This window comes from Panthera pardus, unplaced genomic scaffold, assembly GCF_024362965.1.
Source record: "Panthera pardus isolate Hobbes unplaced genomic scaffold, ASM2436296v1 HiC_scaffold_13, whole genome shotgun sequence".
Lineage (NCBI taxonomy): Eukaryota > Metazoa > Chordata > Mammalia > Carnivora > Felidae > Panthera > Panthera pardus.
In genome coordinates, this window is record NW_026526688.1 from 15,940,741 (window position 1) to 15,959,768 (window position 19,028).

Genomic DNA, 19,028 nt, shown 5'->3' on the forward strand with positions numbered 1-19,028 from the left:
TTGACCGATAAGAAAATAAAACTGAGGGAAAAAACCCAACAAAGGCTTGTAATCACTGAAATGAATATACATTTCAAGTCTATTTCTATTAGAAATGTAGAGGGGGGCTGCTCTTCAGTCCTGGATTCCTGCAGGCTTAGAGCTCAGAGGTCATCTGGTCCAACCGCACACTGGTGTTCATGGGCTTGCTTCCCCTCACACACCTAGTGCTAGAGTTTGCAAGAAGGTGGTACGACATCAAAACAGCAGAACCAGGATGAGAACGGAGGTCGCCTAACCCTTAATGCTGTATTCTTCCCAGGCTGTCCCTCTACGTGGGACATGGGACAGTTCTTTATTCCATAAGGTTTTACTTCTTTGACAGCCACAAAAGCAATACATATATATTACTTAATACTTAATAACTAGTAACAACTTAATACCTTGTAAGTGTCATTTTGGGCTTGATGGCCATTTTAGGCAAGTTAGGATCCCCATCCCTTAGCACGCATTAGTAGGACCCAACCACAAGATCAACCCGATACAAGCCTGACTAAAAAAAACATCTACAAACTGAAGCTCATAAAATCGAACGAGTCACGGCTTTTCTTAACCCTGCACATGCTAGAATTCTATATGACCGTGTGCTTCTAATCACACGAGGGATATACCTTTGTGTTCTTCCTTTTCAGGGTTTTCGACGTCTGGATGTCTTTAAGCTGCACAAAAGAAAAAAAATACATATTTGTGTGTTTTCCAAAATTAAACTGTTTATTAACTTACCAGATATCACATTTAAAGACCACATGTGAAACACGAATAGTTCGAGTGAGTTCTTTACCATACTGCAATCTTTTCTTAGATAACTAACTGTATGCTGCCCCGCGACTGGCAAAAACAATTCAGACCGACAAACTTATGGTCTGTGAGCTTACCAATTTGAGGAGTTCTTCTTCCATATGAGCATGAAATTTTTTGATGGCTTCCTTACAGATTTTAGATTCTACTTTTTGTCTACAGCAGGAAAAAAAAAAAAAAAAGGATCACACTAGGTATCATACAAAGGATTTTGAAAGGTGTGTTTCATTTGCTTAGCACATCAACAAACCACGATTTGGCATATACCGTTCCGAAGAAGACGGCCTGGCTAGCGTGCAGCCTTTTCTCAGGCTAAAAAAAGAAAAAAAAATACCGGACAGAGTCTCAACAAAAGAGAAAGAACAGCAAATATGTTCCCCTAAACCTTCAGGGACATGGTTACCTGAACTTCCGGATACGGGCCACGCCCACAGGTGAAGGCGTGAGACGCAGGAAAGGCTCACGGCCCGTGTTCACCCTTTACTGTCCTGCCAATAGTGTGGTCATCGGATGACCGGCAAGCCAGCCCCTCCCTGCCCGCTGACAACCAGAGGGATAATCGTGTCACACGTCCGGACTAGCCAACAGGCGGCAAGAAGCCAGCCGGACTGGTAGCCACAAGTCTGGTCCCTCAAACACTTACAAAGCTCACCCACACAAAGTGGTTCCGGTCCATCATCAGGACAAAAGCCTCCGAGTCTCCCAGTTCGGCGCGCTCATGGCCGAACGGCAGAGCCACAGTGCTATGCGGCAGCAGGACAGCAGCTAAGCCCCGACGCTGCCTCGGCGCAGAAGGATACTGGAGTGTGAGTGTGTGCTTTCCGCCGGAAGTAATAAATACCTGGTATGAGGGACAGGTCGTTACAAAATGGTTTCTTTCTTGGGGGAAATCCATGAGGAGGCAAAGTCCCTCAGAAGAAGGGGACCGAGCTAAGCGCCACACAAGAGAAGGCCCGTATGTCTGAATATAGATCTCTGTAGAAGTTCTCATCAAGACTGTTAAAAGGTATGTCTAGTAACATCGGCAAGATAGTGGAATAGGAAGCCCCCCACACCAGACTCCCCCACAGGGAAACCAACTTAATAACTATATATGGCCAAAAAAGCCTTGTGACAATTTCAGAAACCAATTAAGTCGCAGGCAAGTTCTAAGTCAAGAACAGTCATACTGAAACAGGTGAGAAAAGCTGTCTCCTATCAACTTCAACAGCCCTTCTCCCAAGCCAGCACAGCTTGGTTGAGCCAAGAAGCTCCGTGCGTGGTTTCTCCCTTGGGAAAGAAAGAGAAGAGTGCAACGTATGTCCAATGTCATGGCTTTTCGGGGGGCTGCCCAAGGGACCCCTTTCCACCTCGCCTGATTTGGAACGCTAACGGAACCAGCATACTTCAGATGCCTGACTGCCGTGGAGAACAAAGTCCAATGGCTTTCTACAGCGACAGAACTGGCAATGCTGCGGACAGGGGATCAGGAAAAATGGCCCAGCTCATGCCTTCCCTTTTGGTTGCGGGGGGGGGGGGGGGGGGGAAGAGAAGAGCAAGAACGTTATCCATCATTTGGAATGGTTTCTGTGTCACCTGAAGTATGACAATGGTGGGAACCGAAATAGTTTGGATGCCTTTGGTCACAGAGACCAAAAAAGAGCTCAGCAGCCTGTTGCAGAGAGCTCTAGTCTTCGGAGATTACAGATTCCTAAGAAAGAAAGAAGCAAATCTCTCCAGTTGGCAAATCACATGCACAAGCCCAAAGATACATCTCTCAGAAAGGACTGAGGGACCACCAGAACTGAGGGACTGCCCAGGCTGACTGGTGAAGGTACAAAGCCTGTACAAAGCCGGTATGTAAAGACCAGGAGAGGTGGCTGCTTTTTAAATGTACACAACACAGCAAAAAATAACAAGGCACTAGAAGAAACAAGAAAACATAACCCAAATAAGTGGGGGGAAAAATCCCCAGAAACAGAACCTAAAGAAAGAAGTGGAGATCTATGAATTTGCTAACAAAGAACTAAAAAATGATCACCTTAGTGAAGTTCAATGTGCTACAAGAGAACACATGTGAATAAACTAAATCGGGAAAATGATGCATGAGAGTATCAACCAAGAGAACCTATAAAAAGAACCAAACAAGTTCTGGAACTGAATAAGATAACTGAATTGAAAAATTCACTAGGCGTGTTCACAGCAGATTTGATCAGGCTGAGGGAAGAAATGGGAAACTTGTGGATGAGTCATTTGAAATTATCAATCAGAAGAACAAAAAGAAAAAAGAATAAAATGGAAAAAAGCATGTGGGATTTACAGAAAACATTCAACACACCAAAATGTGCATTATGGGAAGCAGAGAACTTATTTGAAGAATGGCCCCAAACTTAGCAAATCTGAGGATGAAAATGGACACCCAAATTCAGAAAGCTCAAAAAGCCCCCACCTAAGAGGAACCCAAAGGGGCCCACACTGACACACATTATATTCAAACTGTCAAAATTCAAAGGCAAAAACAGAATCTTGAAAGTAGCAAGACAAAAGCACCTTGTCGTGTACAAGGGAGCTCCCACAACACCACCAATGGATTTCTCAGCAGAGACACTGAAGAACAGAAGGTGGCACGGTACCTACAAAGCACTGAAGGAGAAGTGCCAACAAGAATACCGTACCTGGCAGAACTGTACTTCAACAATTAAGGAGAAGTAAAGACTTTCCAGCTAAACAAAGGCTGAGTGGGTTCATCATCACTAGAACTGCCTCGTAAGAATTACTAAGGGGAACCTTTCAAGTTTAAACAAAAGGGCACAATACAGTAACACACAGGCATATGAAAATAGAAAGGTCTGCTAAAGGTATATATACAGATGGATACAGAACCCCATAATACTGGATAGTGATGCATAAATCACTCTTCATACTGATAGATTTTAAAAGCTATAAGCATAAAAATAACATGAAACTGTGTCAATGGTTAAAACTCTAAGAAGGTGAGGGGCACCTGGGTGGCTCAGTTGGTTAAGCGTCCGACTCTTGATTTCTGCTCAGGTCGTAATCTCATGGTTTTGTGAGTTTGAGTCCCGCATCAGGCTCTGCACTGATAGTGTGGACCCTGCTTGGGATTCTCTCTCTCCCTCTCTCTTTTCCCCTCCCCTACTTACACTGTCTCTGTCTCTTTCAAGATAAATACATAAAAACTTAAAAAAATATGTAAGAAGGTGAAACCTGCAACATCAGTAACAAAGTGTTATCCCCATATGGTGGGGGAGGGAGACATAAAGAAGTGGAGTTTTTTAGGTGATTGAGGTTAAGTTTTTATTCTTTCTTTCTTTCATTAACGAATTCATTTATTTTAAGTAGACTTCATGCTCAGTGCAGAGCCCAATGCAGGGCTTGAACTCACAACCACGAGATCAAGACCTGAGCTGAAATCAAGAGTCGGATACTTAACTGACTGAGCCACCCAGGCATACCTAAGTTGTTACCATTTTAAAGCAGACTGCTATAAGATGATTTGTGCCATTCCCGTTTGGTGTGTGCACACGCGTGCGCGCACACACACACACACACTCGACAGGAGCACAGAAGAAAATAGGAGAATCAAGGCACATCACTACAAAAAAGAAATCAACAAAACACAAAGGAAGGCTATAAGAGAGGAAAAGAGACAAAATAACTATAAGACTTAGAGAAAACAAAATTTAGTAGTAAAATAAGTCAATCACTACCAGGAGTCCCCCAATCAAAAGCCACTGAGTGGCTGACTGGATTTTAAAAAAAGGATCCAACTATATGCTGTCTATAAAAGATTCTAGTTAGGTATAAGGAAATACACAGGCTGAATATGGAAAAGATATTCCATCCAATGATAACAAAAAGAGAATGGTGGTGACCATACTTATATTGGACAAATTATACTTTTAGTCAAAAAAAAGTCACAGAAGAAGGAGATGATATAATGATAAAAGTGTCAATTCACCAGGAATATAGAAAAGTTATAAATATATATGCACCCAACACTGGAGCACCCACATATATGAGTTAACAGAACTGAAAGGGAAAATAGGCAGTAACAGTAATAGTAGGTGATTTCAATACTTCACTTTCAATAACAGATCAAACAGAAGCTCAATAAGGAAACAAGATTTGAACAACACTATAAACCAAATGGATCCAACAAACCTACATAGAACATTCCACCCAGTAAGAACAGAATATACATTCTTCTGATAGGCACACAGAATATTCTCCAAGACAGATCATGTTAGATGATGAAATAAGTCTGAACCAATTTAATATGATTGAAATCATACCAAGTATCTTCTCAGACCACCGTGGAATAAAACTAGAAATCAACAACAAAAGGAAAACTGGAAAACTCACAAATATGTGGAAATTAAACAACATAGTCTTGAACCAACGAATCATTCAAACAAGAAATACAAGGGAAATTGGAAAATATCTTGGAACAAATGAAGACAAAAACATAATGCACCAACACTTACGGGATGCAGCCAAGGAAGTACTAAAAGAGAAGCTGATAGCAGTAAATACCTACATTAAATAAGAAGAAATATCTCAAGTCAACAACCTAACTTTACACCTCAAGGAACTAGAAAAGGAAGATCAAACTAAACAACAGCATAAGACAGAACAGTAAAGATTACAGCAAAAATAAATGAAATGAAAAATAGGAAAAAAATTAATGAAACTAAGAGTTTTTTTAAAAGATCAATAAAACTGACAAATCCTTAGACTAATACAAAAGGGAAAAGATGCAAAAAATGAAAGGGGAGGCATTACAACTGACGCTACAGAAATAAAAAAGATCATAAGAGACTACTATGAACAATTATAAGCCCACCAATTAGGTAACCATGAAGGAATGCATAAACTTCTAAGAACATAAAACCCACAAAGACTGAATCAAGAAGCAATAAAAAGTATGTTCAAACCTATAGCTAGTAAGGAGACTGAATCACTAATCAAAATCCTCCAATTTAAGGCCCACAAACCAGATGACTTCACTGAAGAATTCTACCAAATATTTGAAGAATGAACATTAATCTTTCTCAAACTCTTCCAAAAACTTTAAGAGGGGGGAAACACTTACAAACTTATTTTATGAGGCTGGCATCACCTTGCTACCAAAATCAGACAAAGATACTACAGGAAAAGAAAACTAGAAAGCAATATCCTTGATTATGGATGCAAAACTCCCCAACATAATACTAGTAAAGGGAATTCAATAACACACTTAAGTGATTATACATCACAAGAAAGTGGTATTTATGCCTGGAATGCAAGGATAGTTCAACAAATGAAATACAATCAACATAACACAATAACAGAATGAAGGACAAAAGCCTCATGCTCATCTCAATTGATACAGAAAGAGCATTTGACAAAATTCAACACCTTTCATGATAAAAACTCTCAGCAAACTAGGAATAGAAGGAAATCACATCGATGTAATAAAGGCCATATATTAAAAGCCTACAGCTAACATCATATTCAGTGGTGAAAAGTTAAAAGTTACTGCTCTCAGATCAGGAACAAAATGGAGATGCCTCTCTTGCCATTTCTATTCAACACAGGACTGAGAATGCTAGCCAAAGCAATTAGGTAAGAAGAAGAAATAAATGCATCCAAATCGGAAAGGAAGAAGTAAAATGATCTCTGTTCACAGAGGACATAATTTTATATGTAGAAAATCCTGAAGATTACACACACACACACACACACACTGTTAGAATAAACAAATTCAGCAGGATTGCAGGATACAAAAATCAACAAAGAACAGTTGCATTGCTATGTATCAACAATGAACAATCCAAAAAGGTAATTAAGAAAACAATCCCATTTACAATAGCATCAAAAAGAATAAAATACTTACAAACAAACTTAAGGAGGTAAGGTATTTATACACTAAAAACTATAAAACATTGTTAAAAGAAACTGGAGATACAAATAAAGAGAAAGACCTCCTATGTTCATGGACTGGAAGATTTAATTTTAATACTATTAAAATGTCCATACTACCCAAAGCAAACTATAGACTCAATGCAATAATTACCAAATTCCCAATGGCATTTTTTGCAGAAATAGAAAAAAAAATCCTAAACTTCATACATAATATCAAAGGACACCAAGCAGCCAAAACAATCTTGAGAAAGAAAACCAGTGCTGAAGGCCTCACACTTCCTAAGTACAAAACATCACAAAGCTACTGTAATCTAAACATTACAGTACTGGCATAAAGACAGACATACAGACCAATGAAAGAGAAGAGAAAACTCAATGATAAACCCTCACATATATGGTCACATAATTTTCAACAAGGATGCCAAGGCTACCCAATGGGGAAAGAAAAATCTCTTCAACAAATGGTGCTGGGAAAACTGGATATCCACATCCAAAAGAATGAAGATGGACCCTTACCTTGTACAAAAGTTAACTTAAAATGGATTAAAGACCTAAATGTAAGATTTGAAACTACAAAACAGCTGAGAAAACACAGGGGAAAAACTTTATGACATTAGCCTTGGATTTCTTGGATACAATACCAAAGCCACAGGCAACAAAAGCAAGAATAGACAAAATGCGACATCAAACTTCAAAACTTCTATGTGGCAAAGGAAACAATCAACAGAGTATAAAGGTAACCCAAGGAATCACAAACAATATTTTCAAACCGTATGTCTGATAAGGGGTAATATCCAGAATATATAAAGAACTCCTACAACTCAACACCAAAATAACTCAAATTTTAAAAAGGGCAGAGGATCTGAACACTTTTCAAAAAAAAAAAAAAAAAAGAGTATATACATGGCCAACAAGCATATAAAAAGGTGAAAATGGATAAAGGACCTGAATGTGAGACAGGAAACCATCAAAACCCTAGAGGAGAAAGCAGGAAAAGACCTCTCTGACCTCAGCCGTAGCAATCTCTTACTCGACACATCCCCAAAGGCAAGGGAATTAAAAGCAAAAATGAATTACTGGGACCTTATGAAGATAAAAAGCTTCTGCACAGCAAAGGAAACAACCAACAAAACGAAAAGGCAACCAACGGAATGGGAAAAGATATTTGCAAATGACATATGGGACAAAGGGCTAGTATGCAAAATCTATAAAGAGCTCACCAAACCCCACACCCGAAAAACAAATAACCCAGTGAAGAAATGGGCAGAAAACATGAATAGACACTTCTCTAAAGAAGACATCCGGATGGCCAACAGGCACATGAAAAGATGTTCAACGTCGCTCCTTATCAGGGAAATACACATCAAAACCACACTCAGATATCACCTCACGCCAGTCAGAGTGGCCAAAATGAACAAATCAGGAGCCTATAGATGCTGGAGAGGATGTGGAGAAACGGGAACCCTCTTGCACTATTGGTGGGAATGCAAATTGGTGCAGCTGCTCTGGAAAGCAGTGTGGAGGTTCCTCAGAAAATTAAAAATAGACCTACCCTATGACCCAGCAATAGCACTGCTAGGAATTTACCCAAGGAATACAGGAGTACTGATGCATAGGGGCACTTGTACCCCAATGTTTATAGCAGCACTCTCAACAATAGCCAAATTATGGAAAGAGCCTAAATGTCCATCAACTGATGAATGGATAAAGACATTGTGGTTTATATACACAATGGAATACTACGTGGCAATGAGAAAGAATGAAATATGGCCCTTTGTAGCAACGTGGATGGAACTGGAGAGTGTGATGCTAAGTGAAATAAGCCATACAGAGAAAGACAGATACCATATGGTTTCACTCTTATGTGGATCCTGAGAAACTTAACAGAAACCCATGGGGGAGGGGAAGGAAGAAAAAAAAAAAAGAGGTTAGAGTGGGAGACAGCCAAAGCATAAGAGACTCTTAAAAACTGAGAACAAACTGAGGGTTGATGGGGGGTGGGAGGGCGGGGAGGGTGGGTGATGGGTATTGAGGAGGGCACCTTTTGGGATGAGCACTGGGTGTTGTATGGAAACCAATTTGACAATAAATTTCATAGACTGAAAAAATAAATAAATAAATAAATAAAGTAAAATAAAATAAAATAAAATAAAATAAAATAAAAAGGTGAAATGCAAGACAAATCATCGGGGAAATGCAAGTCAAAACCAGAGTGAGCTGTCACCTCACATACATCAGAATGGCCACCATAAGTAAAAGAGATGACATGTATTGGTGAGAAGGCAGAGAAACTGGAACACTGTGCACCGTGGATGCGACTGTAAAACAGTGCAGCTATGACGGTAAACAGGAAGGAGCTTCCTCAAAAAGTATAAACCCTATGGCCCAGCAATCCCCACTTCTGGGGACGGATCCAAAGGAACTGCAAACAGGATCTTAAAGAGACATTTGCACACCCATGTTCATTTTAGCATTATTCAAACAGTCAAGAGGCAGGTGGATGAATGGATAAAGAAAAGTGTGCTATATTCATACGATAAAAGATTAGTCAGCCCTAAAAAAGGAAATCCTGTTATGTGCTACAATATGGATAAGCTTTGAGAACATGAGGCCACGTGAAATCAACTGGTCACAAAAAGAAAAATACCGTGTGATTCCACTAGTGAGGTATCAAAAGTAGTTACGCATAGAAACAGTAAGTAGGTTGCTAGGGGCTGCAGAGACGGGGAAATGGGAAATTGTTTACTGGGTAGTTTTGCAAGAGGAAAAAGCTCTGGATATTTGTTGCACGACAATATGAATATACTTAACACTACTGAATTTATACACTTAAAAATGGTTAAGATGATAAATTTTATAATTAAAAAAATACATCAGCTCCAGCTTTAAAAAAAAAAGTATTTCTAATATAAATATGAAATCATGATTTTAAGATGTTAAAAACATAAAAAATTAGGAAAACCGGTTAGGCCTTTCTGCATATGGCTTATAATGTTGATAAATTGGTAGACTGTACCATTGAAAATGGTGATGGTCTACGTACAAGAGTCGGACACAGCTCTTTCAAATTCTAGTGCCCTAAAAATCTGGTCACTTCGCTACAAATTACTAATTGAATCAGTTATAGAATAGCCTAAGTTTGTAATGTTTGCATTTCATGGCATACTTCCCTAGGTATATGTACATTGGCAAACTGCTTACAATCAATCAGTAAGTCTTTTAACAAACTATTCATGTGTGAGTTCCAGATGAGTATTAAAAATAGAAGACCCTCAAATAGTTAACTTGATTCTGAGAAAACACAACTTTTCACGTGGTCGAGAATACTTTATATCAGGAAAATAAAACAAGATCAGTGATTCTACCAGAATCACTGGGTATGACAGAAACACAAGGGTATTTTATCATTTTAAAAGTCTACGGGGTGCCTAGCTGGCTCAGCTGGTGGAGCATCTGACTCTTGATCTCAGAGTCATGAGTTCAAGGCCATGTTGGGCATGGAGCCTATTTAACAAAAAAAAAAAGTCTAACAAAAATACTATACCTCTTCTAAATTTTTTTTTCTTTTGAGTGGGGTGGGGAGGGGCAGAGGGAGAGAGAGAGAATCTTGGCAGGCTCCAAGTTCAGCATGGAGCCCAATGCTGGGCTCGATCCCATGACCCTGGGATCACGACCTGAGCCGACATCAAGAATCGGATGCTCAACTGACTGAGCCACCCAGGCACCCCTAAATCATTTTTTTTTAAGTTCATGTTTTGAGGTGGAGAGAAAAAACAAGCAGGGGGGGGGAGGGAGGTGGGCAGAGAGAGAGGGAGACCAAGGATCTGAAGGGGCTCCATGCTGATAGCAGAGAACCCGGTGTGGGGCTTGAACTCACAAACTATGAGATCATGACCTGAGTCGAAGTCAGAAGCTTAACCAGCTGAGCCACCCAGGCGCCCCCCTAAATCATTAATTACATCAAAAATATATTATGCTAAAATTCAAGATACTGCCATTTTGCCACAACATCAGAAATCTATAGTAAGTCTCTTCTTCCTTTAGAAGAGACGTATGAATGGGAAAAGGGTAACACAGTCAAGATGGTCTTGGGTATGGTAAGAGACCTTCTGTACCAATTTTAACAGCAAACTGGCTTTAACACATACAGTAAGTACAGAAGAGTAAAACAGATAATTCCTACAATGATAATGATGAGTTAGCATGACAGGCTGGCTCCTTTCCCTGAGATCAACCCCATGAGAACCCCAGAGCGAAAATCCCCTCTCAAAATGGGTTGAGCTGTGAAAATCCCCGAGGTGAGAGGAAGAGGTGTTTAGAATGTGTGGTGGCTGTGACCCAGGGCAGGAAAGGAGCTGTCAAGGTTGGCTCCTGCTTCTTCCCCCGCATGATTCTCACAAGCCGCGCTTCCCTAACTGCTGCAGCCAATCAGACCTCTGTCTGCGTCTTGCAAGAGTCAAAGCTGGGCTGTGCTTGTGGGGCCTGGAGAGAAACAAGGAGACTAAGTTTGGGCAGCTGCCTCCTCCGCCTTCCCCCACCAAACCCCCAGGGCTGGAAAATGATCGTGTAAGGAGCGTATCTGCTCTTCACACTACTTATGTCTGGAGGGCAAGGCTAAGTCCTGACCTGACAGGTTACTTTGGGGGATAAGTGACTGAGGCTTCCCACCTAGGCCTCATCTACCCCCATCCCTTGCACTCCCAGGAACCCAGGGATCAAGACTCGGTCTTCCCTTATACACACTGTCTGACAAAGAAGCTGACTGGGGCAGGGGTAAATAAGCTCATAGGCTGGGGAATAACGCACTGGAGGAACACGACTGTGTCAGAGAAAACAAACTATCAGATCAGAAATTGTAACAGAAGCAGGTATCTCATAATAGATGACTCAGTAATTTGACTTTAGCCTAATAAATATTCTAAAGAGGACAGCAGCAACGTAAGACATAAAAGAGAACCAAATAGAAATGTTAGTTAAAAACTCAGGGCTAAATTTAAGAACTCAGTAGCTGGGATAAATAGCATAATGGATATATCACAGAAATAAGTTAGCAAATTTCTAGTTTCAGGATTGAGGAGATCTAGAAAAAGCAAAGGGCAGGATAGAATAGAGGACAAAAATATATTTTGGAATTAAAAAAAGAAGAACCTTAGATCCAAAAGGTCAGGCCCCATATAGTGAAATTTAAGAATATCAAAGACCAAATATTCTAAAAGCTTATAGAGAGAAAGAACGCAGCACATATAAATAAGACTTTGACAAGCACCAAATTTTCCAAACCAACACTAGAAGACGAAGGAACAGTACTCCAGAGTATTTAAGGAAATGATTTAGAACCTAGAATAGTATATCCAGCTAAACAGTCTTTCAAGTTCAAAGTCACGACCAAAATAATCAGAAGGATTTAGAAATCTTACAACATAAAGAGCCACACCTAAAAGTGCTGGATGAAGCACTTAACTAAGAGACATATCCAGAGGTTGTTACAAGAAATATATGAAATAAAGGTGATCAGATAAATACCTTAATAAAGTTTATTATCTTAAAAACGGAAACAGAAAACGTTTGTATATCTTACCCCAGAATTAAAAATCTCTAGGTATTATAAATATGATGGATTTTTGGGTAGGGGAAGGGAGAGGTGAAAGTTTTTATTAGTGAGGAGTTAAAAATTCTATTTTTAACAAAAGTTAGAATTAAAAACCTCAAAAAGGAGAAAAAAATCTAAGAAATCAAAATAATATATCAACACATTCTTCTAAATGTATTGATAATTATAATACATGTAAATGGATTGAAGTCAACAAAGACAGAGACACTGGATTTAAAGCTTAATATTTCTTATTAAAATTTTTTTAGGGTCAGACAAAGGCTATGCAAATTCTGGCAAATGCCAGCAAAAGAAATCCAGTGACACAACAGTAGTATCAGATAAACTAGATTTTAAGCCAAAAAAAAAAAAAATAAAGTTTTTAGGAATGGAGAGGGTACTAGAGAAGTATAAAATGTTTCATCTATGAGTCAGAGCAATTTTATTTTATTTTATTTATTTTTTTTTTTTTATTTTTAAAAATTTTTTTTTCAACGTTTTTTATTTATTTTTGGGACAGAGAGAGACAGAGCATGAACGGGAGAGGGGCAGAGAGAGAGAGGGAGACACAGAATCGGAAACAGGCTCCAGGCTCCGAGCCATCAGCCCAGAGCCTGACGCGGGGCTCGAACTCACGGACCGCAAGATCGTGACCTGGCTGAAGTCGGACGCTTAACCGACTGCGCCACCCAGGCGCCCCAAGTCAGAGCAATTTTAAACACGATGTCCTAACAAAATAGTCTCTAAGTATATATAGCATAAATTGATTAAAAGAATCAAGAAAAATATGGATTCTACACAGATCCAATAATTAGAGAGTCTACATGAACCCATGAATTAGAGTCCCCAGATTATGTGCTAGGCCATGAAGAAAGCCTCAAAATTACAAAAAATATCACCAAATTTTCTCACAACATATTTCAGATGTAAGATAAATACAAAGAAGTCACGTATTTGGGCGTATAAAAACATACTACTAAATAATTCACAGGATTAAAGAAAAAATTATAACGGAAATGTAAATATATGTAAAACTACGCGATGATGAAAATACGAGGTGTCAAAAGCCATGCTTTTGACAAAAGCACGAGTCGTGCTTTAAGGACAACGTATGAGGTGCATGTATCACAACATCAGAAGACTTACTTATACTCTAGGATGGTTTTCTCAAATGCAGACAAAACAACATCTAATTCCATGAGATCACTGGCTTTCTTTCCTTTTAGACACCAAATATGAACGCAGTCGGACGTATCTAGAATATGAAGATAAGTCAATTTAATATACTGATTATCAATCTTTTGGCTCTAGGTCCAGGGTCCTGAAAGCCCCACACAAAAAAAACTGTCCTACCAAGTGGCCAAAAATAGCTTCAGCTGAAGAGGCACGTAAGGGGAGGCATGACTCACTTCCTATCCTGGTGCAGAGTCTCACAGATCCTGTCTACACTGTCACTCTAACTGCTGTCTCCTTGTTTCTACTGAAAGAGTCTGAAGTACTGCTGACTCTTAACTACCTCGTTGTACCTTTTATGCAACAGTCTGTTGTTACCCAACACTACTGGTAATAGAGCTCTTTTTGGTTACCTGTGATTCCTTAATTTTAATCTACCTAATAGGCCACTTCTAGCACACGTAACGGTTACTCGATGTGATTTAGTCTCAGTCGTGTGTTGTAAGACATTAAGTTCTGGTACCTCTGTGGATGAAAGGTCATGCGTTCGTTAAGATGGAATTGTAGAATACTTAAACATATGATCCCATTTCAGGGGAGAAAGTGCGACAAAAGGCTTGAAGAGTAGAGACCAAACAAAAAGCATGGCGGCTCTTTTTGGGTTATGGGTGATTTTTATCTTCCTTTCCATACTTTCCAAACTTTCTAAACATAAAGGACTTCTCCTTTAAAGAACTGTAGGAGAGGGACAAAATGGTTTTCCACCCATTTTTCAATAAACTCTTATTTGTATCGATAAAAAAGTAGAGTCAATCTCAAAAAAGTTATGCTGACTAGAAAAAGCCTATACAGAAGAGTATATGCTACATGATGTATCAAAAGAATACAGGCTGTGTGATGAAAAATTAAGGTGATGAAAGGAGGTATAACAGTAAAATCTAGGTGTATAAATACATACCGTAAGATTCTTTCACCTTTGTTGTAGGTTGAAAATTTTCATGATAGATGTTGGAAAAAATCAGTTACTACAAAGTCTCATATTTTCAGCTTTTTAAAGTAGCAATTTTATGGACTTACAATTTACTATCTTAACAACAAAAAAATAGGTTTTTAAAATGAAATTCTTGAATGACTGACAAAGTATAAAACACTATTCTGTACCTGAGTCTATGGCTTCACTTCTTGATTTCTTCCTTTTGCCGGAAAACATCTTCTTTTTCTGAGTTTTCTACAATAAAAAAAAAAAAAAAGCAAAGATTTTTATTTAAAAATTTTCCTTCTCTTAAAACATCAGTATTATAACAACAGTATCAAACACTCTCCATTCTAGCTACTACTCTCATTTAGTTCTAAGTGGTTCATTATGTATACTGGCCAAATTAACATAAAGAGACCCTGGAAAAATTAAACTGTCTCAACACATAAAGTAAATAAAGCTCTTCATTGGCTTTTAACAACGATCGTCTTGGAGGCAGCTGAACTTTTCTTACTTAAGGTGATGTACTGCGTGGAGGCCGGCTGATCGCTCTCCAAGCCGGGATGAAGTATCGGCTTCCGAACTAGCTCTCTTGCCACAACCAACCACGGAGTCGGGGTGGGGATGAGGCGACTTGATTCAGGTGCTGGAGAGCGGGCACCCAGGACTGGGAGACCGGGGACCCCGTGAACTCCCACTCCCCCGCCCCGCCCGCGCCAGGGGGCAATTTCGACAGCAGCACAAGCTAAATCAAACAGAGCACGTAGTCCCACTCTGCCGAGGCAGCAGAGACCAGACTGGAGCAGGTGAAGCCCTTGGAACCGGAGCTCAGAGGGAGCACGGGAAGTCCAGGTGCGTGTTCCCTGCGGTCCCGGAGTCCCCCGCATGCGCAGAATGAGACTACGTCAAGCTTACTAGAAAGCAGCCGGCATGGGATTCAGAACACAACAGGTAATAGGGGACAAGCCACTGGGGGGAAATTACATGCAGAAAATGCAGAGATCTCATCAAACCTCATTAAAACCTATCTATCCAGTTGAGCTAGGAGGAAGACTGCAACTTGGGGCCACAAGGATACTCTAGAGCGTGCAATCCTCAACAGGGCGATAGTTTTCCTAAGGAGCAAAAATGGGATTCTTCAGGAGAGGATGCAGAAACAATTCTTAGGTATTAAAATGGTCTGTGACTCTCCCAAGGGCCCCAGTTCATAAAGAGTAACACAGTATATTTTGGTATTAAAATTTAATTGGGGGAGGGAGTGGTTAGGAGAGAAAGTGTCTAAAAGGCTTTTTAGTCAGGACAATAATGAAAAGGATTGAGAAACACTACCCTAGAGGAAAGCCTACTCTGGACCCACCCTCACAAACCCTAAACCCAACGTCTGACCAGATTCACTAGAAAGACACATTGTAGGCTCTCAGCAGAATTGGAAGATGATCCTCAATGATCTGGGTAACTCCTTCCCCTTGAATGTGGGGGGCACCTGCAGACAGGATGGGATAGTTGCTCCCTCGATGAGGTCACCTTACAGAAGACTCCACTGTAGCTGACTGGAGAAAACCCTCTGGCTCTGAAGATGCTTGCCGCCATACTGTGAGAGAGCCGCCTGACTGAGACCTAAGGAGGACTTCCAGCTTCCCCCACGGAGAAGCCAAGAACCTCAGGTCTACAAAGGCAAGGACTCAAATTCTACCAACAATCTGAACGATCCTAGATGAGAACTAGGCGACTCAGATCAGATTTCTGTCCTGGAGAGCACCTTGATTTCAGCCTCGTGGGACCCTGTGTAGAGAATCTGGCTAAGGCTGGCCTAGACCGGACCTATAGAAACCGTGAGATGTAAATATACGTGAAGTCACAGAGTTTGTGGGAGGTAATTTACTAGGCAGCAACTGAATACTAATACAGAGGCTGAGTCCCAGTGAGTTAGAGCTGCTTGCAAAATCCCTTAGGCTTTTTGCAAATTGACCCTAACCAAAGATAAAGCTTTCAGAAGCTAAAGATGATCAGCCAATAAACAGGCTACCAATGAGAATAAAAACTCAACATTTGTAAGAGAATTCAGAGTCTCAACAGCCTGTCAACAATTTCCAATACACAATTTAAAAGTATTAAAATACAAATGTTACACAAAAAAATGTGACCCATAGAAAAAAAAAAAAAACAAACAAAAAAAACATACTCAAGAGAAACCGACCCCAAGTTAGCCCAGAACAAAGACTTTAAAGCAGCTATCATAAATATGTCTCAAACGGGGCTCCTGGGTTAAGGATCCGACTCTTGATTTCGGCTCAGATCATGATCTCTTGGTTCGTGAGTTTGAGCCCTGAGTCAGGCTCTGTGACAGTGTGGAGCCTGCTTGGGATTCTCTCTCTCTCTGCCCCTCCTCTGCTTGCACTGTCTCGCTCTTGCTCTCCCTCTAAATAAATAAATTAAAAAAAAAAAAAGTCCCCAAAAGTAAAGAAAATGATGGCTTAATGATAGCAGAAAAAGAGAAACTACATTAAAAACAAAAACAAGCTAAATGGAAATTCTAGAACCAAAGAGCACAAAACTAAGAAGTCATTGAATAGTGTTTTAGTTTTCTGTGGCTGTTGTAATAAATTACCACAACTTGATGCCTTAGAACAGAAATGTATTCTCTAACGGCTCTGGGGGACAGAAGTCCGAAATCAGTTTCAGTGGGCCAAAATCAAGGTGTTGGTAAGACAGCATTCCCTCCAGGGACCTGGTTGGGGGGGGGGGGGGGGGGCGGTAAATCTATTCTTTGTTTCTTCCAGCTTTTGTGGCTCTGGCATTCCTCAGCTTGCAGCCACATCACTTCAACCACCTTCTCTGTCTTCACATCATCTTCTCCTGTGTGTGTAATCTCCCTCTGCCTCTGAGGATACTTGTGATGACACTCGTGGGCCTGCACATGGACACATCTGTAGGGGGCACCATTCACTAACTGGGGGCTTAACTGCAGGTTTTAGATGGCAAAAGACTGGTCAGTAAAATTGCAAACAAAGTGATAAAAATTTACCGAATTTGCAAATCAGAGAGACAAAGTCTGGAAAAAAAAAAAAAATCAGAGCATCTCAGGAACCTGTGGGACAATACTAAAATATACATAATAAGAGTTCCAAAAGACGAGTCAGAACGGGATAGAAAAATTAAATTTTGAGAAAAAAAAATGACTGGAATTTTCCAACTTCTAGATCCAAGAAGCTCAGTAAACCCTAAAGCAAGATAAAACCATACTTAAGCACATCATAGTTAAAATGCCAAGAAACAAAAAAGATAAACAGGAAAATCTTGACAGCAGCCAGAAGAAAGGGACAGAGTCAATATACAAATAAACATGGGAACAATGACCCATGTCACGGCCTTCTCACAGAAACAAGAGACACCACAGAACACAGACACCTAATTAAAGAGTGGAGGGGAAAAAAAAGTCAACCCAGAATTCTGCATCCAGTGAATCCATCCTTTAAAAACAGGGGTGAGGGGACCTGGGTGGCTCAGTCGGTTAAGCGTCCGACTTCGGCTCGGGTCATGATCTCGCTGTCCGTGAGTTCGAGCCCCGCGTCGGGCTCTGTGCTGACAGCTCAGAGCCTGGAGCCTGTTTCAGATTCTGCGTCTCCCTCTCTCTGACCCTCCCCCGTTCACGCTCTGTCTCTCTCGGTCTCAAAACTAAATAAACGTTAAAAAAAAAAAAAAAAAAAAAAAAAAGTAGACATTAAAAAAAAAAATAAAAAATAAATAAATAAAAACGGGGTGAATAAAGACACTTTCAGATCAAGAAAATGAGAGAATTTGTTGCCAGCAGACCTGCACTAAAGGGTTGCTACAGGATGTTCTTTAGGCTGGAAAGGTATTAGAAGGAAACGCAAATCTATAGGAAAGAGAAAAGACAACTGGAAAAGAAAAATCAGTGGGTAACCATAAAAACTAGGTATTTTTTCCTTTTCATAATTTCCTTAAGAAATAGCTGTTTCAAGCAAAAATGACAATATCGTAAGGTTAGGTTTACAACGTACGTAGAAGTAAAACACGTGACAAAAACAGCACAGAGGATGACGGATGGATAAATGGAATAATACTGTCATGTAATTAGATTCACGTAGTGGGAAATGGTGAACCGTCAGGAAGTAGGATGTATGGTAGGAAGTGGTAACATACTGATTCTAAGCGGACTTTGCCAATTGAAGGATGCAAAGTTTTTAGCTTTATGTTTATCAATTTTTGAGAGACAGACAGAGTGTAAGCAGAGGAGGGGCAGAGACAGTGGGACACAGAATCCGAAGCAGGCACCAGGCTCTGAGCTGTCAGCACAGAGCTCGATGTGGGGTTCGAACTCACGAACCGCGAGATCATGACCTGGGCCGAAGTCAGAGGCTCAACCCACGGAGCCACCCAGGTGCCCCAGACGGATACAAATTTTTAAACCCAGACGCAACCACTTAAAAAAAAAAATTACTCTTAAAAAAATTAAGAGGCATAGGGCGCCTGGGTGGCTCAACTGGTTAAGCATCCGACTTCGGCTCAGGTCATGACCTCGCG

At 40.2% G+C, this 19,028-nt stretch overlaps 1 protein-coding gene across 1 annotated transcript in view; it reads right to left on the reverse strand.

The window, feature by feature from the left end:
- CENPU (centromere protein U) overlaps positions 1-19,028 on the reverse strand; it is a 40,289-nt gene that overhangs the window by 4,084 nt on the left and 17,177 nt on the right. The window contains exons 7-10 of the mRNA XM_019422294.2: positions 14,669-14,735; positions 13,481-13,589; positions 915-993; positions 651-698 (exon numbers count right to left, since the gene is read on the reverse strand). Of these exons, the coding sequence (XP_019277839.2) occupies positions 651-698; positions 915-993; positions 13,481-13,589; positions 14,669-14,735 (303 nt within the window). The remainder of the gene's footprint in view (positions 1-650; positions 699-914; positions 994-13,480; positions 13,590-14,668; positions 14,736-19,028) is intronic.